Below are 26,319 nucleotides of genomic sequence, written 5' to 3'. Positions count from 1 at the left end.
CTTGTCTGTATCACAGAGGAGTATTTCAGACTCAATCTCAGAAAGGCATTTGCTAGGAAATTTATATGATTTCCTGTAGGAACTAAATTTTTATTTAATTCACCAACAATTCTCAGAAAATAATTGTTAAATACTGTACATATATCTGATTTATCGGTAACAGAAATATTATTACTGCGAACTGACTTTATATCATCGACCTTGTGCTGCTGACCAGATACTTCCTTCACAACTGACCATATGGCTTTAATTTTATCCTGCAAATTAGCTATTCTATTTGCATATCACATACTTTTTGCCTTGCTAATAACATTTTTAAGCACCTTACAATACTGTTTGTAATGGGCTACTGTAGCTTGATTGTGACTACTTCTAACATTTTGATATAATTCCCACTTTGTTCTACATGATATCCTTATCCCACTAGTCAGTCAACCGGGCTGTCCATTACTGCTAGAACCCCGTTTAGAATGTTCTGATGGAAAGCAACTCTCAAAGATGATGAGAAATGTGTTATGGAAAGCATTGTATTTATCATCTATATTATAGGCACTATAAACATCTTGCCACTCTTGTTCATTGACAAGTTTTAAAAAACTCTCTATTGCTGTTGGATTAACTTTCCTACGTAGTTTGTAATTAAATATGACATTGGTTTGAGTACAAAAACCTTTTAGTGTTAAAATTTGTGCATCATTGTCTAAATGGCCATTCACCCTTTTTCTAACAGAATGCCCATCTAGTAATGAAGAATGAATAAAAATATTGTCTATGGCTGTGCTACTGTTCCCCTGCAACCTAGTTGGAAAAAACACAGTTTGCATCAGATCATATGAATTTAGGAGATCTACCAACATCCTTTTTCTTGCACAATCATATACAAAATTAATATTGAAGTCACCACATATAACTACTTTCTGGTACTTCCTACAAAGTGAATCAAGAACCCTCTCTACCTTAAGCAAAAATGCTCTGAAGTCGGAGTTAGGGGACCTATAAACAACAGCAATTAGAAGTTTAGTTTCACTAAATTCAACTAATGCTGCACAACTTTCAAATATCTGTTCAGTGCAGTGTCGTGATATGTCTATGGACTCAAATGAAATACTGTTTTTTTACGTACAGAGCCACTCCCCCACCCCGCAGAGAACTCCTTGAGAAACAGCCAGCTAATCTGTAGCCTGGTAAAGGAAGCCTCTGAATTATCAAATTATTTAAGGTGCTCTGATATACCAATAATTTCAGAGTTAACATCTATTAGCAGTTCACTAACTTTAATACCTCTTATATTTTGATGAAATATGCTAATTCCTTCTCTACTTGGAAACATTACATCCTCTGGAGGTGAGCCCTTAGTTAGAGGCACTTCCTTTTAAGCAGGTATTCCTATCACCTGACTTCAGTCTAAAAAAGGTAACACCAACTACTACAGGAATTTTTCCATGAGTGACACCACTACCACCACCACCACTCACTACACTGTCACCTATAAGCTTAGCCAGCCTCCCCTTCCCATACCTACTGCCTTCCCATGTCCTACTGGGACACAATATATGCTGTAGGTCCCACAATAAAGAAAAGATGCATTGAATTTCAATGCCTCTGATACTTGTTTCAGCCTGCTTTCTGTCCCTAGTAGTAGTATTCTGACAAGGGAACCTCCCCATCGCACCCCCCTCAGATTTAATTTAAGTGGGCACAGTGGATAGGCCTTGAAAAACTGAACACAGATCAATCGAGAAAACAGGAAGAAGTTGTGTGGAACTATGAAAAAAATAAGCAAAAAATACAAACTGAGTAGTCCATGCGCAACATAGGCAACATCAAGGGTGAAGTGAGCTCAGGAGCGTCGTGGTCCCGTGGTTAGCGTGAGCAGCTGCGGAACGAGAGGTCCTTGGTTCAAGTCTTCCCTCAAGTGAAATGTTTAATTTTTTATTTTCAGACAATTATCAAAGTTCAGGCACTCACACATAATCAACTTCACTCTCCAATATTCCAGGACATGTTCAGATTTGCTTGGACATATGCAGGATTTGACGCCTATACATGGAAAAATTTGAAAACGTTAAAAACATATGTTTTGACAGAGCACAGGGAAAACTGTGCGACTGTGAAACTGTTGCATTCATTTGTTGCAGTTTATGTGACAACTCTTCTGTTTTCATCACTTTTTTGGGACTGATTATCACATCCACAAGAAAACCTAAATTGGGCAAGGTAGAAGAATCTTTTTACACATTCGCCAAGTGTAAAAGTTAGGTGGGTCGACAACATATTCCTGTCATGTGACGCACATGCCGTCACCAGTGTCATATAGAATATATCAGACGTGTTTTCCTGTGGAGGAATCGGTTGGCCTATGACCTTGCGATCAAATGTTTTCGGTTCCCATTGGAGAGGCACGTCGTTTCGTCTAGTAATCCCACGGTTTTGCGGTGCGGTCGCAAAACACAGACACTAAATTTATTACAGTGAACAGAGACGTCAATGAACGAACGGACAGATCATAACTTTGCGAAAATAAAGAAAGTAAACTTTTCACTCGAGGGAAGACTTGAACCAAGGACCTCTCGTTCCGCAGCTGCTCACGCTAACCGCGGGGCCACAGCGCTCCTGAATTCACGGTATCCTTGATGTTACCTATCTTGCGCATGGCCTACTCAGTTTGATATTTTGCTTATTTTTTTCATAGTTTCACACAACTTCTTCCTGTTTTCTCGATTGATCTGTGTTCAGTTTTTCAAGGCCTATCCACTGTGCCAACTTATAACTAAATCTGAGGGGGGTGCGATGGGGAGGTTCCCTTGTGAGATGAAGAGGCTTCCCAGAGTAAACTATTGTGAAAGGCTGCATCAAACCAGTCTTCAGACTGATGACCACAACAACAGCAACAACAAGAACAACAAAGAGTTGTGAATTAAATTGCTTTTGTTACATTAATAACAGGTGCTACAATGCCAATGGCTTCAAGCCATTATCAGATGTCTCACACAGTTGAGTTTTGCCAGTGCACAGCAAAGATCAAAATTCAATCCAGATCTGGCATACAGGTTAATCTATCAGTTGTGTTATTAGCCCCAAGTGCCCGGATTCAAAAGATCCAATAATCATTTCAAGGTTGATGCAGCTGCTTTTTTGAAATGTTAAGGGAACATACATTGTGGACATTATACATATTTTCTCAGCCACTGCATAAACAATAGATTATTCACAGACTATGGTATTCCTGCTTCAGTCATAAATTAGGGAACAGTAACATATATTCAGATTATCTGCAAGTAGTAGTATTAGTAGTAGTAGTGGGTGGATATAATTGAAGTGCAGCAACTAACAGAGGTCCAGTGTGGATTGTAATTATTGTATGGCAATGAAACTTTGGAGATATGTTGAAGCATTAATGTGGAACCAATTTATGCTGAAAAAAGCATTAGTTCCAACTGTCACCACCACATGCAAATCTGATGTTGTAAACTGTTTGTATGACAAGTTCTTAATTAAGTGAATGGTATAGCTATCATGAAACCGTGTGCTATTAGTGAAACTATTTTATGTGAACAGCAGCAATTACAGTGCTGCATGGAGAGTATCACCACTGAAAGGTCTGAAGAGCAGCCTGATGTCATTAAATGGATTAAAGAAGATGATAATGAAATTTGAAAACATGGGTGTGATCTTGGTGGCGGCACCTGGAAGAGGAAGGTGTCCTAGCCTGGTATGTATTGATGAGATTGCTGTTACTGTAACTGACCATACAACATGTGCGCTGGATAGTGCTAGTGCTCATGCAGTGTGATGAGAATTGTCTACCCCATGATAAACAGTAGACAGTTCTGCAGTCTATTTTATACTGATAACCACACAAAATCCAGATGTTGCAGTAACTGAAACTTCATGATCGGCAGCAATGTTCTGAATTTTCTCTTCAGTTTCTGGAACAAATCAAAGTTAACGACCTGTGGCTGGCAATATTCTATGGAGTGATGGGGTACAGTTTTCACTGCAGGATGCAGTGAATACAAGAACTGTCAAATCTGGGGTAACTGTTAAACCATGTGTTGTTCACGAAGAGCCATTTCACTCTTTGTGTGTGACACTATGGAGTTGATTCGTAAGCACCTTTATTATCGTTGCATTTTTCTTTGAAGTGAACGCACCCAGAGGACCTGTCAGTAGCACCATGATATGTGCATGTCATTGAGACCTCCCTGTACAGCATGCAATTCCCACTTTGGAAGAATGCAGCTGTGTGGAAACCACTGTTTTCATGCAAGATGGGGCAACACCTCATGTCACTTGCAGAGTCAAAGTGCTGCTTAATGCAACCTTCCATGAACATGTTATCTCCAGAGGTTTTCCAGATGCATAACCTGCAAGATCAGCAGATCTTCTCTTCAATGCCTGTCCATCACGATTATTCAACAAACATTCTCATCCGTCAGGTGACTTAGGGGACGATATTTTTCTGCTTTTCCTGCCTTGGCTACAGAAGCACCCACCATACAAGTGCCAACAATTTGCCCACATTTGAATTCTCTTAGCTCCAACATAATGCACTCACGACTATTTAGAACACTGTCCTGACCGCATCTAGTACTCAAAAAATATTGAGGAAATTATACAAGTGCCGTTCGTGGTCAAATACAACAGTGTAATCTGCTGTCCTCTCCGCATCTATGTTGAAGCATCCATTTCTCTTGGTGATTACATATTTTTTCAACACCTGACATCTTGAGAAGTCAGATAAGTCTTTCAGAATTATCTTACACAATGATGACTGAATTACATTTCCCACACACTTAGTGGGACTTGATGAGCAAAACAAGGCCTACTGTATGAATGTTTACAGAATAGGCCTATGATCATGACAGAAATGTTATTCACCCTGTGATGGGTATGCTGAGATGAGATTCTTGTAAAAAAGGGTACACTGACTAAATTATTCCTGTTGCGAGTCTTTAATATGTGAGTATGAGTAATGTGATATGACTGCAGAAACGAATGAAAAGATGTCAACATCACTGTAGCGGTATATGTAACACAGGAGCAACAGGAAGAAGAGTTGAAAAAGCCCAAACAGTAATTCATGGAGCTTTGTGGTTTGCTAACATTGTATAGTAGTACAGGGTGGTTAAAAGTAAAATGCAGCTGGTCACAGAGGTCCAGTTGGGCTGTAGTTATAGTATGACAGTGAAACTTGGTAGATATGCTAACGTGTTAAGGTGGAACTGATTTGTGTGGGAAAAAGATAGTTTCAATTTTGGCAACTGGATGCAAATCTGGTGCTATACACTGTCAGTAAGACAGTATAACATCCACGCTGTCATTCGACAAGCCGTGACGTGAGTGAACAGTATGGCTATTAAGAAGAGATACTGTGCACTGTTTGTGAAACTGAACTGTTTTATGCAAACGGCAGCAATTACAGTGTTGCACAGAGAGAGTATTGCTAACTGAAATGTCTGAGGTGAAGCCTATTGTCATTAAATGGTTTAAACAAGATGACAATGAAATTGAAAAATACTGGTGAGGTTGGTGTGGCACTTCTAAGAGGAAGACAGCTTGTCCCAGTGGAAGTTCTGATGAGGTTGCTGTTGCTCTAAATGACGACCCAGCACATGCCCTGGGTAGTGCTAGTGCTCATGCAGTGTCATGACAATTGTCTGTCCCATGGTCAACAGTAACGAAAGTTATGCCACCTATTTTACACTGGTACCCATACAAGATCCAGATGACACAGCAGCTGAAACTTCATGACACACAGCAATGATATGAGTTTCCTCTTTGGCTTCTGGCACGGATCGAAGTTGATGACATGCAGCCGCGCAATATTCTATGGAGTGATGGGCACATTTTACACTATAGGGTGAAGTGAATACACAGAATTGCTAAATTTGGAGTCTTGTTAAACCACTTGTTGTGGATGAAGAGCCATTGTGTTTGCTGTATGTGACTGTGCTGTGTGGATTCACAAGCACCTTTATTCTTGGCCCGTTCTTCTTTGAAGAGAATACACCCATAGGGCCTGTGCAGTGTACCGTGTCATCTGCACATTATTGAGACCTCCTAGTACAGCATGTGAGTCCTGCTTTGGAACAGTGCAACTGTGTGGAAACCACTGTTATCGTGCAAGATGGGGTAACACTTCATGTCACTTGCCCTGTGAAAGGTATGCGTAATGCAACTTTCCATGAACATATTACCTCCACAGGTCTTCCAGATGCATGGTCCGCAAGATCAGCTGATCTGAATCCATGTAACAATTGACTCTGGGGATACCTAAAAGGACACGTATTCAGTCTCGTCCTGATGTGAAGGCAGGAACACATTGCTCAGATTCCACCAGAACTGCTGCAAGTAATTGTTGATCACATTGTTTTAAGGATGCAGCATATCATCGATGTCTCCAGTGCTCATACTGAACAAATTGTGTAAGCAATGGTTAACAATAAAATCAACATTATGACTTTCTCACTTTTCTGCCCATGTGCTGTTCCTAATACATTACGTATGGTAACATTTCTATACATCTTCCTTGCATTCACAGTTTGAGGTTTGCAACTTATGGTCAAAATTGCAACTAAACTTTTTCCAGAGTAAATAAATTTCGCATTATCCATTACAATATCTACCAAGTTTCGCTGTCATACGATAATTACAGCCCACATTGGACCTCTGTGAGTAACTCCACTTTAATTATAGCCACCCAGTAATATCCATCTGTAGACCACTTTTACAAGGGTATTGGACAAGTTGCAGTATTGCAATTTAAGAAAACATAAATTCATATTACAGGCATTTACATACTAACTTGACAAGTATGGGACAGGTAGTCAGCTGTGGCCTTCAAGTAGGAACAATCCTGGTATTTGCCTTAAGTAATTTACGGAAACCTCAAACAACTTAAATCAGGATGGTCAGATGAAGATTTGAGACTCCACCATCCCGAATACAAGCCCAGTCTGTTTAAAACAGTACTACCTCATTCAGTTTATTCTTAATGCCCCATACTGTTTTCCAAGGAAGTTATTTAACAATGTAAAGGTTAGTGCTACACTGCTAAATCATTGCTTTCAAGGCAGGAGTGACCTCTGTATAGTTTTCCAAATATGACATACAATTTGTCATAGAAACAGCATTATATTGTAATGAAAATAAATATTACTTTTACTTCAGGTTCTACTTAATCCAGCTGTCACATGCAACATATATGCAGTATTTCAACATATCTGCTTTTTACTGTGTTAGTAATATAACTATGCACAGAAAGTTCTGGTTGAGAATAACAAATTATTTAGGAATAAAGAGACGACTCACCAAAAGGCAAAAGCACTGTGTCGTCGACAGACACACAAACAAAATCTACAGGGCTCTGCTTTGCTAGCTTTTGGAATTAAATTCATTTCTCAACCTGTAGGGGAAACATGCATGTGTTTGTGTGCATGTTTCTCCTACAGCTTGAGAAAGGAATTTCATTCCAAAAGCTAGCAAAGCAAAGCTGTTTGTGTGTCTGTCAACAATGCAGCAATTCTGCTTTCCGATGAATCGTTTCTTTATTTCTAAATAATTCGTTTTACTCTGTTACCATGTAAATGAGCTACTACAAACTTTCATGAATACATTTCAAACTTATTTTATGTACAGTTTTTCAAACAAACTTAGATGGACTGTAATCAGAGAAAAACACACAAATAATGCAAGAAAAGAACTTTCATGTATCACAGCACTAAGAAAATAACCTTAACCAAAACAAACACATTGTTGTATTCACTGCTGTATTAAAAAGAATGACAATGGAACCAACTGACTCAATGAATATAAATGACCAAATAATGAATACCTGTTCTCTGTAATGGGCCATTGTGGTCGTCTCAATATCTGAGCCTCTTCCAAGAACACCATTTTTTACAGTCAAGTTTGGGTAATTTTCGGCCATATGGTCTAACAAGTCTGGAAGATAAGTTGCAGCATCATGTACAATGCCCATTACATGATGCGCGAAACCTCCCTCGTCTTCAGCAAAAACTACCTGTGTAAAATGGCAACAAATAAATTAAGTGAGATATCAGCAACTCAAACTGAAATTCTAATAATAAATAACTATGGGTTTTTGATGATGGAAAGTACGAACTACCAACTGACCACACTTCCAATCCCCCACCCCGCAACACACACATACACACGCAAATGTGTTGTCATCAAAACTGTCTTGACTACACTAAATATTAATGTCAAAGTTGACCAGTTTTGTATGTTTAGCAGTCATCACTGAACTAGAAAAATATTGTTAAATATAAAACTGGAAAGTATATAAACATGACAAAAATAACATACTCATCCAGCTTGTTACTAGGTAATATGTTACTGCCATGATGTGTACATCTTGGTCATGTAATACAAACTGGTGTTTCTGCTTTTATATCACACTTATAGGAAAGGAACTAACTCATATCAATAGTGGGTACAGAAGCACGCTCCTCTAATACCTGTGAATATTAACAGATACATCCTACCTACTTACCAATAATTATTGCTTTTTTCCCCCTTCCAGTTCTGATGATGACTGCTTAGCGGTTGAAACCAGTAAACTTTGTCATTATCATGAGTCTGAACAAAATAATTTTAGTAAAAAACATATTCAAATGGAATTGTTTTAAGAAGATTACACTTTATTAAAATTTAGCACACACAGTCTGAAACAACAAAACATTTATGCTGTATATTAAATACAGTGCCCAATAAAATGATACAGGAACTGAAAATACATAGAAGGGCCAACATCCATCAGCAATGACAAGCAACAAACCCTTATCTGAAATAAAATTAATACTGGTTTCCACACATTTCATACAGATGCGCAATGGCCTGTGAAAGCAAGCACACTCAAGATTCACTGCAACAATTTACTATACAGTTACAGTACATGCAGGATGAAGTTACTTGGTTAGCAGACAATGGGTGGAATGCATTTGGTTGTTGTTTTTTAACAGGGTTGGAGAAGCCCCTCTTGGGATCAGAGAGGAATTGCCTGTCAAAACAAAAGATACATGAGCCACTACAGTCTCAGAGAATGCTCGTTCTCACAGACTGGATACTGAAAAGATTAAGATGATATTAATTAACTGCAGGAACATCCAAGGAGTGGTCCCAGAACTAGCAGAACTTACTGAAGGTTATAATGCCCACATAGTATTCCCCAGACAGTATTAGGAACAGAAAGTTGGTTGAAACCGAAGTGAATAGCTATGAAATCCTAAGGTCAGATTGTAATATTTATCATCAGGATATGTTAGTCACCAATGATGGAGGTGTATTTATTGCATTAAAAAATTCTATATCTAGCGAGGTTATCATGGATTCTGAGTGTGAAGTAATTTGGGTGACATTAAGCACCACAGGTTGGTCAAAAATGGTAATCAGATTCTTTTTTAAACCACCTGGGTCAGGAGCCGTAGTGGTAGGTCACTTCAGAAAGAACTTGTAGAATATCATTAACTTTCCATGCCATTGCAATAGGGAGTTACTTAAACTTGCCAGCTATAGATCGGGAGAATCATGCTATCAAAACTAGTGGCAGAGCCAGGGATTCGTGTGACATTATTCTGAATGTCTTCTCTGAAAATTACTTTCGGCAGATAACTACACAAACAACTCATGAAGGCACCATCTTCCACCTCCTAGCAACAAACAGACACGAAATTATTGAATAAGTTAACATAAAAGAGAGCATCAGTCATCATAGGGCTGTGACAGCAACTATGACTATGGGTATTTATAGGTATTACAAGGAACATTAACAAAGGTAGAAAAGTATTTTTGCTTAGCAAGAGTGACAGGATACAAATTGCAGAATATCCAAGTAGTCAGCATCAAATATTCAGTGCTGAGAATGTAAATGTAGAGCACAAGTGGAAAAAATTTAAAAGCAATGTTCAGTATGTATTAGACGAGTATGTTCTGAACAAGGTCATAAGGGATGGAAAAGACCCAAAATGATTTAATAACGATGTTATAAAACTGCTATGTAAACAAAGAGAGCTTTGTCACAGATTCGAGAGAAGCCAAAACCTGCCTGACAAACAAAAGCTGAACACAGTAAAAAGGAGCATAAGGAGAGGGAGGAGAGAAGCAGTCAATGGCTTTGAAACTAAAATTTTGTGAGCCAATTTGACTAAAAACCCTAAGAGATTTTATTTTAGTCTTACATAAAACCAGTTGGTGGTTCAAAATCCTTTATTTAGTCACTCATTGAATATACTATTACGAAAATGGAAAATCACAGAGAGAATCCCCAAATTCTGAATTCGGTCTTCCAAAATCATTTCACTACAGAAGACTGTAATACAGTTCTTACTTTCAATCACTGTACAAACATTGAAATGGCAGATATTAAGATAGCTGCTCATGGAGTAGAAAAACAAGTACAATTACTTCGTAGTGGAAAGATATGAAGGACCAGATGAGACACCTGTAAGATTTTACAAAGATAATGTGAAAGAACTTGCTACTCTTCTAGCAACAGTTTATCACAGATTGCTGAAGCAACAAACGGTACCTAGCAAGCGGAAAAAAGCACGTCGTTCCTGTTTACAAGAAGGGTCATACGACAGATGCACATAATTATAGGCTTATATCGTTGATGTCAACCTGTTGTAGAATTATGGAACTTGTTTTACGGTCAAGAATTACAATGTTTTTGGAGAACAAAAATCTCCTCTACAAAAAACAATATTCCACAAACAGAGATCTTGCAAAATTCAGCTCAATCTGTTCCTCCGTGAGATTCATAGCACTGTACACAATGATGCTCTGGTTGATGCATGTCCCTTGATCTCAGGAAGGCATTTGATATTGTCCTGCAGTGCTGTCTAGTGAAAAATATATGAGCTTACTGAGTACCAGACCAGATTTGCGACTGGATTCAGGACTTCCTCACAGATAAAACTCAACACATCACTCTTAATGAAACAAAACTGACAGATGTACAGATAATTTCCAGAGTACCTGAAGGAAGCTGATAGGATTGTTACTGTTTACAATGTATATAAGTGATCTAGTACAAAACGTTGAAAGCTCTTAAAGACTGTTTGCAGAAGATGCAGGTGGCTACAAGAAAGTAGCAATGCCACAAGACAGTATCAATTTGCATAATGACCTACACAGGGCTGATGAATGGTGCAGGCTCTGGCAGTCAACCCTGAATGTAAATAAATGTAACACAATGCAAAAGAAAAGAAGAAAAAGAAATCCACTACTGTACAGCTATACAATTGATAACAAATCGCTGGAAACAGTATGTAACGTAAAATATCTAGGAGTAACTATCCCAAGAGACCTGAAGTGGAATGACCACATAAAACAAATGACAGGAAAACCATATGTCAGATTGTCAATCACAGGAAGAATCTTAGGGAAATATAACTCATCCATGAAGGAAGTGGCTTACAAGACACTTGTTCGACCCATTCTTGAGTACTGTTCATCAATCTGAGATTCTTACCAGGTAGGACTGACAGAAGAGATAGAGAAGGTCCAACAAACAGTGGCGCATTTTGTCACGGGATCGTTTAATCGGCGTGAGAGAGTTACAGAGATGCTCAATGAACTCCTGTGGTGGATGTTACATGAGAGGGATTGTGCATCACAGAGAAGTTTGCTATCTAATGAAATGACTATGAAGAGAAAATTTTTGATAAAGTATAGATAATACAGAGGTTTACTGATGGTCATTCTTCCCATGCACCATATTTTAGTGGAACAGAGAAGGGGGGATCGCTTAGTGTATCAGAAGTACCTTTCGCCACACACCATTAGGTGGCTTATGGAGTATGAAGTAGATTTATATGTTAATGTATAGCATAAGCTTACAACAAGTGAGACTAGCTAAACCAACACTGAATACATGTGCCTAATTAATGACCACTGGTCCAGTACACTAACCAGATGAAGCGTAGTTCGTGGGCAGTTTCTCACATTCTTACAGGAAAATGTCTAGTTGTGGTTTCCTCTCTCTCTTTCGCAGAGAGGGAGAGAGAGAGAGAGAGAGAGAGAGAGAGAGAGAGAGAGAGAGAGAGAGGAAGGGGGGGGGGATCATACGGTATTATTAGTCGGAAGACCTCATCTGACGTAGCTAGACTGCCCGGTGCAAGTCTTTCTATAAGATACCACCTTGTCAGCTTGTGTGTCAATGAAGAGTAGATGAAATGAGTAAGACAACACAAACATCCAGTCACCAAGTAAAGAAAATCTCCCATCTGGCAGGGAACCAAACCTTGGAAACTGCGGAGTAGAAGCAGTGACACTAGGTTCTAGACCATGAGCTGCGGATCTCTGTCTCAGTTATTACAACAGTAAAAATATGAGGACACTAAACATGTTTATGTAATTCGCAGATATAAAGTGCAAATGACTTTCCTCTCTTAGTGTAACTCACAATTGTGGTGACAAGTCAGACATCCATCCAAGAATTAAAATAATTACCAAATCATAAGCAAGCAATTGCTTGTGGCACAAAAAAGAAGACAAATAAGAGTATTTAGAAGATTTATAATATTTTCAGATGATGGTATTTGATTTACTATTGAAATTTCTAGAGAGATACTTGACAGGACTGTTACTGTTTACAATATATATAAATGATCTAATACAAAATGTTGGAATCTCTTAAGGACTGTTCGCAGGTGATGCAGGTGTCTACAAGAAAGTAGTAATGCCACAATACAGTATCAATTTGCATAATGACCTACACAGGGGTGATGAACGGTGCAGGCTCTGGCAGTTGACCCTGAATGTAACTAAATGTAATACAATGCAAAAGAAAAGAAGAAAAAGAAATCCACTACTGACCTTCACCTATGACAAGGTTTTCCACAGTGTTTTTAACTATAGTTCCCAAAAAATTTGCAAAGTAAACTAATTTCAGATCAGAGGTCTGAAAACAGAATCATGCCTATTCCAAATTAAAAATTGTGGCCATACAGAAACGTCATTCTACTATAAATGCAACAAACTTGTTTATTAACTGTTTGAGAGCATGTGATATAAAACAAGAATTGCTTACGTTTCATACAACTGTAGGGTGCCATTAAACAAAAGGAATTCCCAGGATTGTCATGGCCTAATAACTACGAGGCGTGTTTTTTAAGTAAGTACCATTCTGACATTAAAACAAGACGTGCTAAGATATCTCAATAATTTTATTTTTACATGAAAGCCTGTACCTTAATCTACGCACTGACGCCATTACAGTCTGATTCTTCCTTGTTTATGTTGTGCACTGAGTGTTTAAGATGCCTTCGATAATTGTGAGTCCACCAACTGTGAAGTACGGGCTGTTATAAGATATCTTAGTGCTAAAGGCCTAAAAGCAATCGATATTCATTGTGAGATCTGTGCAGTTTAAGGCGAAAACATTACAAGTGATGGAATAGTAAGAAAGTGGGTGAGAACATTTAAAGATGGCCGCACAAATGTGCATGATGAACAACAGAGTGGGCGTCCTTCGGTCATTAATGAAAGTTTGGTGCAGAAAGTGAACAATAAGGTGAGAGAAACCAGATGCTTTACAATTTCCTCCTTGCGGGATGACTTTCCTAATGTTTCTCATAGTGTTTTGTATGGCATTTTGACCGAGCACTTGAATTACAAAAAATTGTGTGCACATTGGGTACAGAAAATGTTGACGGAAGTGCACAAAACCAAACGTTTAGACAGTGCATTGACTTTCCTTGAGTGGTATCACAACGACAGTGATGATTTCTTAAGCCAAATTGTTACAGACGATGAAACATGGGTGGCCTATGTCACACCAGAATCAAAGCAACAGTCCACGGAAGGTGAGCAAGGACATAGTTTTGCTGCAAGACAATGCCCGTCCGCATGTGGCGAATCAGGCCAAAGATCTCATCACATCTTTTCGATGGGAAACTCTAGATCATCCTCTGTACAGCCCTGATCTTGCACCCAGTGACTACCATCTGTTCCTGCACTTGAAGAAACACCTAGACGGTCAATGTCTTCAAGACGATGACAAAGTCAAAACAGTGGTGATGCAGTGGTTAACAAGTCAGGCGGCAGACTTCTATGAGGAGGATATTCAAAAACTGGTACAATGTTATGACAAGTGCCTCAATATTGACAGAAATTATGTAGAAAAGTAGATTAAGGTACAGGCTTTCATGTAAAAATAAAATTATTGAGATATCTTAGCACGTCTTTTTTAAATTTCAAAACGGTACTTACTTAGAAAACATGCCTCGTATAAAAATTACATCATATACCAACTCTGCTGCAAACACTGCACTTTTTTATGTTGGTATGACTACCAAATGTCTACCACGATGAATGGTCACCGTCAAATTGTTGCCAAGAACAAACTCGACCACTTGGTGGCACAATATGCAGCTGAGCATAACATGCTCAGTTTCTATGGCTGTTTCACAACCTGGGCTACCTGGTTCCTTCCCTCAATCACCAGCTTCTCTGAACTATTCAGATGGGAGTTATCTTTGCAACACATCCACCATTCCCATAATCATCCTGGTGTTAATCTCTGGTAACCTGTGGTGCCAACAGCCTCCATCCAACATTTTCTTCTGTGTGGATCCCACAACCTAAATAAATTTAAAGAGCGTCATTTTTTCACCCGATTCTGAATCATTTTTAATTTTTTTATTTTTCACACTTTAGGTTTCGGGCATCCTATTTCAAGTGCATCTCTAGTAACATGTGGCTTCATCATCATCATTAATTTAAAAATTGCATGCCGCACATAATCATACGAAGTACAATCGTCAAATGCCCTCTCATCTTGCAATATTTCGTATGAAACCGACTGTATAAACTCACTCAATAAACTGTCACAGTGTATTTCATACAAAATATTGCAAGATGAGGATGTTTGATGGCTGTGTTTTGCACAATTATGCATGGCAAGTGATTTATAAATGACAACGATGTAGCAATATATGTTACTAGACACATACTTGAGAATGAGCAATGACTGAAACAAGTGGTTGAAAAATAAAAGACATATATACACGGTGAGTCAGGAGGAGAGGTACATGCTTAGAGGGGTGATACTATTAGTCATTTTGAACAAAATACTTCAGATGGATATATGTCCTAATCTGAATGGTTTCCGAGAAAGAACACTTTTAATGTCCATTGATATTTGTTTTCTGTATTATCCAAACACTGTCATTGTTTACAATGTACCATAGTAGTGTAAAGAAAGTTGTGACAAACAATTTGACAGTGAATGCTTGTAGACTATCAGTTTGGGAAACTGCCTTAAACTGGCATACAAACACAAAGCTACAACACATTGGGTGTTGTGCGAGATTTTCAACATTCTAGCGCTCTCCTCGTGCAAACTATAGGTCCAAGAGAAAAATAAACAGAACGTTTCTGGTAGGAAATTTAATGTAGTTTAATTTTGCACTGCTGGAGGGTATGGTTTACGAGTTATTTAAGAAAAATGTACAAAAGTGATATTAAATGTATTCTATCTCAGAAACCGTTCGGAATAGAGCATATGGCCATATGAAGTATTTTGTTCAGAATCATTAATACTATCACCCCTCAAAGAATGTACCATGTCTACTGACTCACCCTGTACATACATTCTGGTGGAAAAATGTTCTCCAGCCAACAGTTTCCTCTTTCCCCTTCCTCTGCTCTCCACCCTCTCTCAGATTCACATCCTGACATTGCCAGCGGTGTGTGCCACTCCCCAGCAGCTCAGACAACTGAGTATCACATGCCCAGCCCATGCACCTGCCACCCCTCTCTCCCACATTCATAGCAGGCAGACTGCCTCCTATCAAGCCACTACCCACCCACCCCAAACCCCTTTCCCTGTCTCCCACACCACTCAACACACCCTTATTACCTCTTCCACTGGCTGCAATGCAGCATTGTGCATGCAGGTGAAACCATGTAGGGGCATAGGTAGGGAAGCATATGTGTGTGTGTGTGTGTGTGTGTGTGTGTGTGTGTGTGTGTGTGTGTGTGTGTGTGTGTGTGTGGTTTGGGGGGGGGGGGGGGGGACAGGTTTGCAGCATGCACGAGCACCCTTCCACACACGCTCTAACTCAAAAAAGGATTACTCTGATAGCTAGTAAGTTTTCTTTCTTTTTGCGTGTGTCTGTTGATGACTTAACACTTTCCCTTTTGGTGAGAGTAGCCTCCTTTAATCCAAAAATATTTACATTCTACCACAACTCTCCCACAAAATAAAAAATTACATTTCTATAAAAAAGCAATATTTTTCAAATCCACACATCAATATGACTAATGGTACTTGAATGTCAGCTATTCCATACCTTTACAGCGACTTTTGGTGTATAACAGCAATCAACATTATGTACAAAGAAAGCAAATGTTTGACTCCGTAAATATACTGAATAACAAGGTACAATTGAAAAGAAAAATATATAAACAGACAGTACTTTTTTCACTGCTTTATAAACTGCGGAACTGTGTTCACATATAAACAATAATACTGAGTTAACACTAACCTTAAAATATTCTTTGGCCAGCTCCTCCATCTCAGACTTGCTCAGGCAATCAATTTCATCTTGATACATATGGACAACAGTAGCACCTCCATTGGCATATGTTTCAATGCGAATAAATTTACCATATTTCAGATTATCAACACCACACTGAGAACACGATGGAGGTCTTGGTAATGAATAATGTTTAGTTTGAAAGTTAGTCTTAGGACCCGAGGGAACTTCTGATGATCCTGGATCTGACTTCTCACTCTTATCAGATAATTTGTCCCTACGACACTGGACACCAACATTTACTCGTTTAATTTTTGACCTGCTGTGACATTCAGAACAGCGGATTTTTACATCAGATGAGCTGCTACTTCGGCGATCTTTGATTATATTTTCTCTACTGGATGAATGGTCAGATCTATCTTTTAGTGTCGAATCATGAACGTGATTACCTTTTTCATGAGTGTCACCACTGCTTCTTCTGTATCTCTCTTTATGCTCTGATCTGTCCTTACTAGAGCGTCGAGATGAATGTCTCCTACTGTGCCTATGTTTCCGGTGTTCATTCCCTGAAGTGTGTTCATGTCTGTGTTTGCTATCTGATCCAACACTTACAACAGAGCCAACATTAGAAGCAACAGCTTCGCTGTTACTATGACTGCACTGGATATTACCGAATGGTTTACTTTCATCTGTACCCTTAATATCCACTGGTTCAGGCAAACTTTTTTCTGTGAGAGTAGGTTCATCAACAGAAGGAACATGAATATCTGTAACTGATGGACTTAGTGTGGTTTTGCAGCTATATGACTGAGGAGGATCTGTTACCATAGGTGGAGAATTGCTACAGTCTGTATCTAGTAATGAAGAAGTATGAGTTGTTGTAGATGGCAACGTATCTGGAGTGGGTGTTTGGGAACGTTCTACTTGTGCTGGTGACAAAGTTCCACAGTCTACATGTGCTAAAGAAAGAGATTCTGTGCTTTCTGAAGACAATACATTTGCCTTCACATCACTATCAAAACCACAAAATTTCTCTTTTTCTGGTATTATAGATTCATCCATTTGAGATGACACTGTTTCAGTTCCAACATCTGTTTCATTTGCAGGATGTACTTCACAAGGACCAGTCACTGCCTGAACTGGTAGCACTTCACCTGTTGCATCTTCTTCTACATTTGTTAAATCTCCAGATGAAGAACTAATTCCATTTTCCTCTGCAGAAGACAACGGACTAGAAACTTTCATTTTTGAATAAGCATCTCCATTTTTGGGAGCATCATTTACCAATGGATTTGTTATATCTTCTGTCACTATATTTTGTGCAGCGGAACTCAATTTAGTTATGTCTGATAGTTCTGTTACCACCACTGAGTTATTTGATTCAGAAAGTAACTTTGTATTATCCTCTTGAACTTCTGTTGAAGAAACAGCAGCATCATCTGTTGTCAGAGGCGTCTTCCTCCCATCAACTGAAAAGTTTACACTATTTTCAAATCCCGGGGGATATGAACTGTCTCTGTCAAGTTTTGCAGTGTTCACATTGACTTCTTCATTTGTCTGAGCATTCACAGAATTTGCTTCAGGTGATTTCCATGAAGCACTTGTTATGGAATGCTGCAAGCTTACAGGACTTGTACCAGAAACTTTATCACTACATTCTGTAACAGATGACCGAGAACTTGGTCCCCTTTCTGATTTAGGTATTTTCTCACTTTCATTAACAGAATTCTCTGGGCATTCTGTGGATGTGTAGGACCCTTGCAAAGCTGGGGGCCTGCTACACTTCCCATCAGTCGATGAACTGCATTCTTCGTCTATTGACTTATTATGAACACATTCAGAAATTTCTATACAGCATTTTGCTTCCTTCTCAGCATGTAATTTGTGTTTTTCCATTTTATTAGAGTCAGAAAGTGCATCTTTCTGAGTAAAATCAGAACAATTCTCAGATTCTGAAGAAACAGAATTATATTGTTTTACCAAAATTTTACATTCTTCATTGATAACATGTGACAAAGAAGATGCATGTTCTTCTTGTGCATTGTTTATAACTGGTTCCCACTTACATAAACTGTTATTTGGTTTCTCCAAACCTGAAAATGATTTAGCTTCTGAATACTGCTTGATGGAGGCAAATGCAAAACCATTATTATTCCCAGAATGTTCTTCATGCCTTGATAGGACAGAACACACATCAGACTTTGTAGATGATAAACTGGTGTCCATTTCAGTTGTCACAGGATTTATATTAAATTCTGGTTTAGCATCAGAGGAACTGATTTCAGTGATACAAGAGTCTATATCAGTTTCAGCAGACACAGAATCACCCATAGACTTGGAGCAAAATTCTGCTGTTGAACTGTAATTATTTTCTGTATCACAAGCATGACCTTCAGCTTCAGCTGATGAAGGATCAACTTGAGGCACCTCTGGTTTTGATAACATCTGCTCATTGTCTAGTCTCTGAGACTGAAATCCTGCAAAAGAGGAGTTTGACACCTCATCCAAGTGTGGTGGCTTTGTGTGCAGTCTGATTAGAGTTTTAGACGTCAGCTGGGTATCTAATACATCAAGTGAAGGCAGCTGCGTAAATGGCTTGTGAAATTTATGGTGCTTATTTTCATTTTCTGTAAATAAAACACACGGATCATGTTCATCCGGCAAAATTGTTGCTCCAGTAGAAGAACATTTACAACATACACTACAAGTGTCAATTGTACAACTTGTCTCATGTTTCATATGAGATAGTGAATCACAACAACCTTGTTTAACATTTTCTTGGACTCTGTTGTCCTTAATCAATAGAGTGGGTTCCTTTAAGTTGTCACTATCGTTGAGAGAAACTGTACACTTTGCGGATGAACAATTCATATCACTTTCATACTGGAAATTATTCACATTAGTAGACTTCATTGTCATTCTGTTAGACACAATATCTTTATCATGCCCCTGGGTCATAGAAATATCAGGATTGGCACAAGTAGATATTGTACTACAGTCAGCAGACGTGGGGCACACTTGAGATCTCACAGTTACAGAACCATCTACTATTTCAGCTGGCAAAGCACCTGCTTCGGGTTCATCAGGCAGTTCGCAAAACCCAGTTCCAAGAGTAACACTGTGTGCAGCTTGTCCTACTTTCTTGGGCAGAACAGTCAATCCTCCTATCTCCAATGGCGCATTTACTGGTGGTAGCTTAGGTATGCCAGACAGAAGAGCTGCTCTGGGAGAAATATGACTTTCTTGAGCCTTAGCCATACAAGATTTGTCATCTACATTCAAAGTACGAGAATGCAGCTCTGTTGGTGATTTAGGCAAAGGTCTCAGTCTATCTTTATTTTGATCCATAATTTCAGTAGCACCGTATGCTCTTTCTGCAACTGAGACACACTCTCCTTTCCATTCAGTACACTCTGAGCTTGTCTTTTGCAGATTACAATTATCCTCAATCTTAAGCCTTCCTTGATCACCACTTTCCCTAATATTAAAATCCAAAACAGTTTCCTTACTTTCTTGTTTAGGTACAACCACACTATTGTCTCCTTTTTGTGAACAGAGTTCTGAAACTATTATTTGTGCAGCACAATCGTTCTTTAACTTCTGCAGAGTATTCTCACCATTTTCCTTAGATGAACTTCCATCTCCACTGTCCTTGGGTAATGCAATGCTATCAAGCCATTTCTTTGTACAATAATGATCAAGGCTTTTTTTCATAGATCTGTCATCAAACGACTCGTGTACCGTCCTGTCGTCCGCCATCTTTCGCATTACCCGACCATCTTCTGCCTTTTTTGCACTTTTATCAGAATCTAACTTGTGTACAGACTGTTCAGATTCTAATTTGCGAACATTTCTGTCAATATCTGCCTTGGCTATCACCCTGCTACTCTCACTTTTACGTGATCCCCGTTCTGCTTCTGTTCTCCTTCCTGAACGTGCATCTTCCATTCGACGTACATTTCGGTCTTCGTCTATCTTCCGAGCAGAACGTTCACTCTCTGCTTTACAACCAGTGCCTGATTTACGTGTTGTTCGTTTCACCTCTGCTTTTCGTGTTGCTCGGTCAACCTCTGATTTACGAGTAGAACGGCTGACATCTGTTTTGCGCAGTGATCGGTCAGACTCCAATTTACGATTGCTTCTCTCTAAATCAGACTTATGACCTTGTCTTTCAAGATCCTGTTTGCGTACCACACGATCAGTTTCAGACTTACGAATATTTCTTTCACTGTCTATTCTTCGAACGCCACGCTCTATGTCTAGTTTACGAGCAGTTCTTTCGTCATCTGATTTGCGATGAGGTCGTTCACTGTCTGATTTTCGGTAAGTACGATCAGTATCACAAGAGCGGGTTACTTTCTCAGTATCAGTTTTCCGAGGTGTCCTGTCAGTTTCTGCTTTGCGAGTCTCTGTCTTGTATGGACTTCTATCACGAATTGACTTACGTGATGTTCTTTCTGTGTCTGCTTTACGGCAAAAGCGTTCACTGTCTATTCTGTAAGATGTACGCTCCACATCTAATTTGTGTGAAAGTCTATCATTATCAAGTTTATGTACTGAACGGTCAGTATGAGATACTCGGTCGCTAAAGGTTGACCTCTCATAAGATACACGTTCATGGGAACTTCTATCACTGTAGCCTGAACGTTCACCATGGAAAGCACGTTCACTGTGTCCTTGTCTCTCGGTATAAGGAGCCCTATCGTAGTGGACACGGTCACTTTGGTGGGACCTCTCAAAGTGGTATCCTCTATCAATCACTGAAGAAGTTCGTTCTGTATCAACTTTCTGAAAATGGCGGTCACTTTCAGATTTATGAGAATGTCGTTCGGCATCCACTTTATAGAGGATGCGTTCTGTATCTGACTTATGAGGAGTTCGTTCTCTGTCTAACCTATGACACACACGATCTCCATATGTTTTGGAATGACGGTCTTTATCTGTTTTGCTGAGACGATCCTTATCTATTTTATGTGTAGCTTTCATAGAAGACCGCTCTGTATCAGTAACTTTCTCCGTATGTCGATCTAGACCTACTGACTTTGCAGCAGTGATATCTGTGTCCAAAATGTCCCTAATGCTCTGGCTTAAGGAGGGTGTCTTGTGGAGAACATTACTTGGGGTGGCAGCTTGCTTGTGGCTCTCACTTACATCCTTGGGAATACTGTCTGTATTAATCACATCCTGCATTGAGCTATCTATTGTGGCTATCCTACTTGGGGAGAATCCAGTAGTGATTGCTTCCTGTGAGGAATGATCAACAGCAACAACCGGAACTGGACAATGAGGCAAGTTAGCTGTCTCTGATAATATATCTGTGCTGGTTGTCACCTGAAAGCAATCACTGGGGCTATCTGGACACTGTGGGAATTGATTTTCACTGTTTGCATGCTGCGGTGAACAACTTAAGCTGGTGGCCTCTTGTGGTGGATGTATTACACTCTCAGATTGCAGCTGAGAATGGAGATCATCATCTGACAGCTGCGATGGATGAACTGCATTAGCTGTCTGCTGTGAAGAAGTAGCAGAAATGGCTTCCTGATGTTGAGGAGAAAGCTCACTTTCTTCTTCTCGTCTGGAATGGACTACACTCTCTTCCTTCTGTTGTTGATCAACCAGGCTGGTTACCTGCAGCACAAAACAATTTACACCAGTTGCCTGCTTGAGATAATGGTTATTCATAAATGAATGGAAATTGTTGCATGAAAAATATCTGTCACACTATAAGATTTGTCTATCAGACTTACCTCTTCTGTATGCCTTTTGGTGTTTACCACACTGTCCATCTTCTTTGATAGGTTTTCTTCACCAACTACCTTACGCTGTACACAGTCTATGTGAGCTTCATCATCCACCTGAGGAATATGGTCCCCCCTGACATTCGCCACCTCATATGACAGTTGGTCTGTATCAGTTGCTTCCTCACGCATTTGACTCTCACTGTTCATCTCCTGGAAAAACTTGACTTCTTCTTTCACTCCCTTGTTCAACTGGTCTTTGCTGTCCACATCCTGAACTGGTACTGTCTTGTCTGCATTCCTTCTGGATGGCGCATCCTCTTCGCTAGCTATATTCTGTGACTGACTATCCACACAGAAAACATCTTTGTCGGCTTTCTCCTGAGATAGCCCTTGCTCAACAGCAACAGCTACATGTATCAAGCTCTCATTTGTCATCTTCGGGCATGTATTGTCACAGTTGGTTTGCTCACAATGCGTCCCACCACCATCGAACACCTCTTCATGCAGCTTCCCATTATCAGTTACCTTCTGATGAGGCCTACTCTCCTTAGTTGTCTCACAGATGGATTTCTCACCATTATCTACTTTATTTTGTTGTGTCTTATTGCTGAGTGCTTGCCCGTATGATGTAGCAGTACTGACAACTACAGCACATGAAGTGTCACCGTTGGTTGCTCTTTCAACTGGCTCAGCAGTACTGGCTTTTCCATGGGGTACTGCATGATGCACTACCTCCTTGTGTGATGTGCCAGTACCAGCCACATCCCCATGCAGCACATCAGTTTCTCTCTGCTCCACATGAAGCTTTTCAGGATTAGTAGCCTCCCTTCGTGTTGCACTATCATCAATCATGCCCTGGTGGATCCAACCATTGTAAGCCTTTTGCTGATGAGCAGCCTCACTGCTCCTGTTTTGGTGCAAACTTGCTTCATTCATTGGTTCACATTGTATACGAGCACTGGTGGTCACATTATGCTGTTGAGCTTCATCACTAGCTACACCCTGGTGTAAACATCCCTTGCAACATGTCTTCTGGTGCTGCTTAACATTTTCACCAGTAATACAATGACAGCTTTCCACAGCCGAATTATCTTCTTTGTTCCTGACTGATGCCCTGGCCACCTCATCATCAGTGGCTGCCATCCTGGGATGTCTGAAAGTGTCAGTCAAACCCTGAGGTAATAACATAGCATTGGGAAATTCCTGAGAAAGCCCACTACCACTTATCACTTTACTTGAAAACCTGGCCACAACATCTGTCCGTTGTTTGACCACAGAGTCCAATTCTTTTATGGTACTGTCCACTTCCTGCACCTTGAGGGGAGACTGATCCTTGGGGTGTGTACTCTGACAACGGGGCTCCATACACGCCCCATGCTCGATGTTGCAGTCCTTGTCAGCAATTTCACTGGGACGGAAGCCTGGGCTGACCACATTACGAATGCGATCATCCACATCGGCGATGTTTTGTTGGAGGTAGTTGCTGATCTGCCTCGGAAGACTGTGGGTCAAGCTGTCCGGCTTCTGCGAAAAATAATTCACATAAATATACTTGTGAGTTCATAGTCATAGGATATTTTCCTGGAATGATAATTTAATTCTACAAGATATACTGCTAGTTGTCTTCTTGGCAGGAGGCATCCAATGCCTACTCTTTGTGAAGAGTTGTTTGAATCTTGTCTCACCTTAAGGAACAACTTCTTGTTGTTTATCGAATCACAACAGACTGATTTCTGAGAAAAGTATTCCATCTGTCCTGGAACATCTTCCTTGCAACAATCAGCTTCTAAAAGCCTTCTGCCCTTTTGTTATTCATTATTGTAACTTTATTACACAATTTGGAGAAGGGATTAAAGTTCAGGGAGAAGAAATAAAAACTTTGAAGTTTCCTAATGATTTAATTCTAGTAAAGGACTTGAAAAAGCAGTTGAATGGAATGGGCACTGTCTTGAAAGGAGACAACAACATTACACAACTTTAATTGATCAAAAAACAGTTATGTGAGGAACTGTACAATTATTACACGTATGATGGCATGTAAAATGGGGATTTGATTCATTAAATGGCCATGTCTAATAAATGTCATTCCATTTTGGGAAAATAAGTTCTCCCTCACTATTTAAAATGTGCCACCAACTGCCACAATCTGTCAGGTTTGACTTCTACATTGTCTGCAAGTGATCTGCTATCAGAATACCACCCAGTCAGATTCTCTATATATTAAAAAACAACAAACCACAAAGCAAGTGTTGGAAAACAAGTTTTTGTGGCAGCCAATTTGTTTCTTTACCAATCAAAGCACAGCACATGTGACAAAATGTACATAAAGCAAACTAACAGAACATTTGACACTAGATGCAGAGAGCTTGTAAGAGGATGTAAATATGGAGCAAACCAAGTATTACAGAACACCAACACAACCACAAAATTACTTAAAGAGACCAGTAAATATAAAGTTTTCACATAAAAACCACCAGGTCCAAAAACAAACTAGATGCAAGTCACAAAAAAGAGGGCTTTTGAAAGCCAAGAAGAAATGACCAGAATGGAAACAAGTCTTAATACACAGCTTTAGAGTTAAGAGAAGATTGGGAAACTTGACCGTATTCCGCAGCACCATTTAGAAGCATAAACTGTTCATTGGTTCTCAACAGCACTCCTCTCAAAGTTGTACCTTGTGTAACAATTGCGCGTAGTAGCTTCCAACAATAACACTACGAGCTAATATCATTGTGGTAACTGGAACATTATGTTTCACTATCCTTCGCTTACAGAAGTTTCACTATCCTTCACTTACAGAACAATTGATCGATTTCCTGTACTTAGCTTAATGACGGTATGCAACATTGCACTCGCCATTAAACAAAATGAGGAGACGACCTCTTTGGATATTTTTACCAGTCACTCCACTCTGCTTGAACAGTTGTAAAATCATTCAATGAAGGTCTACATTCAGTAGCACAGAAATACTCCAATTATGAAATATTAGTTGGAGGGGACTATACATACTGAGTGCAGACTACGAACGCTTTCTCCAAAAACTGTCTTGAGCAACTAGTTCTACAACCCACAAGCAACGGAAATATTTTATAACTCGCAGCTATAAACAGGCCTGACCCTATCACCAGTTTTAGTACAGACACAAGGCTTAACAATTACAATGTTATCACAGATAAGCTAGTTATTATAGTTACTAAATCCATCAAGATGGCTAGGAGAGTTTTAATGCTGGAAAGAACAGGTAAGCGGCTGTTAGCATCCTACTTGTACACAATGAATGAATGAATGAATGAGTGAATGGATATTATTTGCTTCCAATATGATGGACATAGAGCAATTATGGGTAAAGTTTAAACTGATTGTAAATGGCACAGTGGAGAAGTATGTGCCAAGTAAGAGGATTATGGAGATTATTGGACTCTCAGTTCAAAAAAGAACATATAAATGCTGACAGGAAAAAGATAGTCGAAATTCGTTTATCTATATAACGATCAAAGTATGAAGCATACAAAAACTTCTACAATAACTCATAAGCACATTATCTTGCCAAGAATTGTAGAAAATTATGATTCTACATAAAGTCTTCTATTCAGTCACTCATAAACCAGTCTAGCGTGACAAAACAGATAACAAAAGACAAACTGAAATATAAGTTTTGTGTTTAAAAAATCATTCCTACAGTATTATACAGAGACACCATCACTTGAAAACCACATGAACTCCTGTATAGAGCATAAAAAGTGGCATCCCTTGCAATGAAAAGCAACTGAAGGAGGTGAAAACAAAGAAGTCAGCAGGTCTAGTTAGAACTGCAACTCAGTTAACAGACAGTACTCTTCAGCATTGGTCCCTTATTTAGCTTGTGTTTATCATGAATCTTTCATCATTCACAAAGTCCAACATGACTGGAAAAGGTTTTATTGACTAATAGCCTTAATGTCAGCTTGCTGTAGAGTTCTTGAGCATATTCTAAGTTAAAACACAATGAATTTCTTTGAGAGAGAATAGCTTCTGTCCACAAATCAGCACAAATTTTTAAGCATCATTTGTGCAAAACACAGCATGTCCTT

General features: G+C 39.3%; 1 protein-coding gene across 1 annotated transcript in view; it reads right to left on the bottom strand.

Annotated features, from left to right (window-relative positions):
* Nucleotides 1–26,319, bottom strand: part of LOC126249409 (uncharacterized) — a 405,665-nt gene that overhangs the window by 127,028 nt on the left and 252,318 nt on the right. The window contains exons 3-5 of the mRNA XM_049951063.1: nt 22,256–23,773; nt 16,518–22,136; nt 7,838–8,026 (exon numbers count right to left, since the gene is read on the bottom strand). Of these exons, the coding sequence (XP_049807020.1) occupies nt 7,838–8,026; nt 16,518–22,136; nt 22,256–23,773 (7,326 nt within the window). The remainder of the gene's footprint in view (nt 1–7,837; nt 8,027–16,517; nt 22,137–22,255; nt 23,774–26,319) is intronic.

This window comes from Schistocerca nitens, chromosome 3, assembly GCF_023898315.1.
Source record: "Schistocerca nitens isolate TAMUIC-IGC-003100 chromosome 3, iqSchNite1.1, whole genome shotgun sequence".
Classification (NCBI taxonomy): Eukaryota; Metazoa; Arthropoda; class Insecta; order Orthoptera; family Acrididae; genus Schistocerca; species Schistocerca nitens.
The sequence above is the reverse complement of the archived record's forward strand: the minus strand, read 5'-3'. Positions and strand labels throughout refer to the sequence as shown.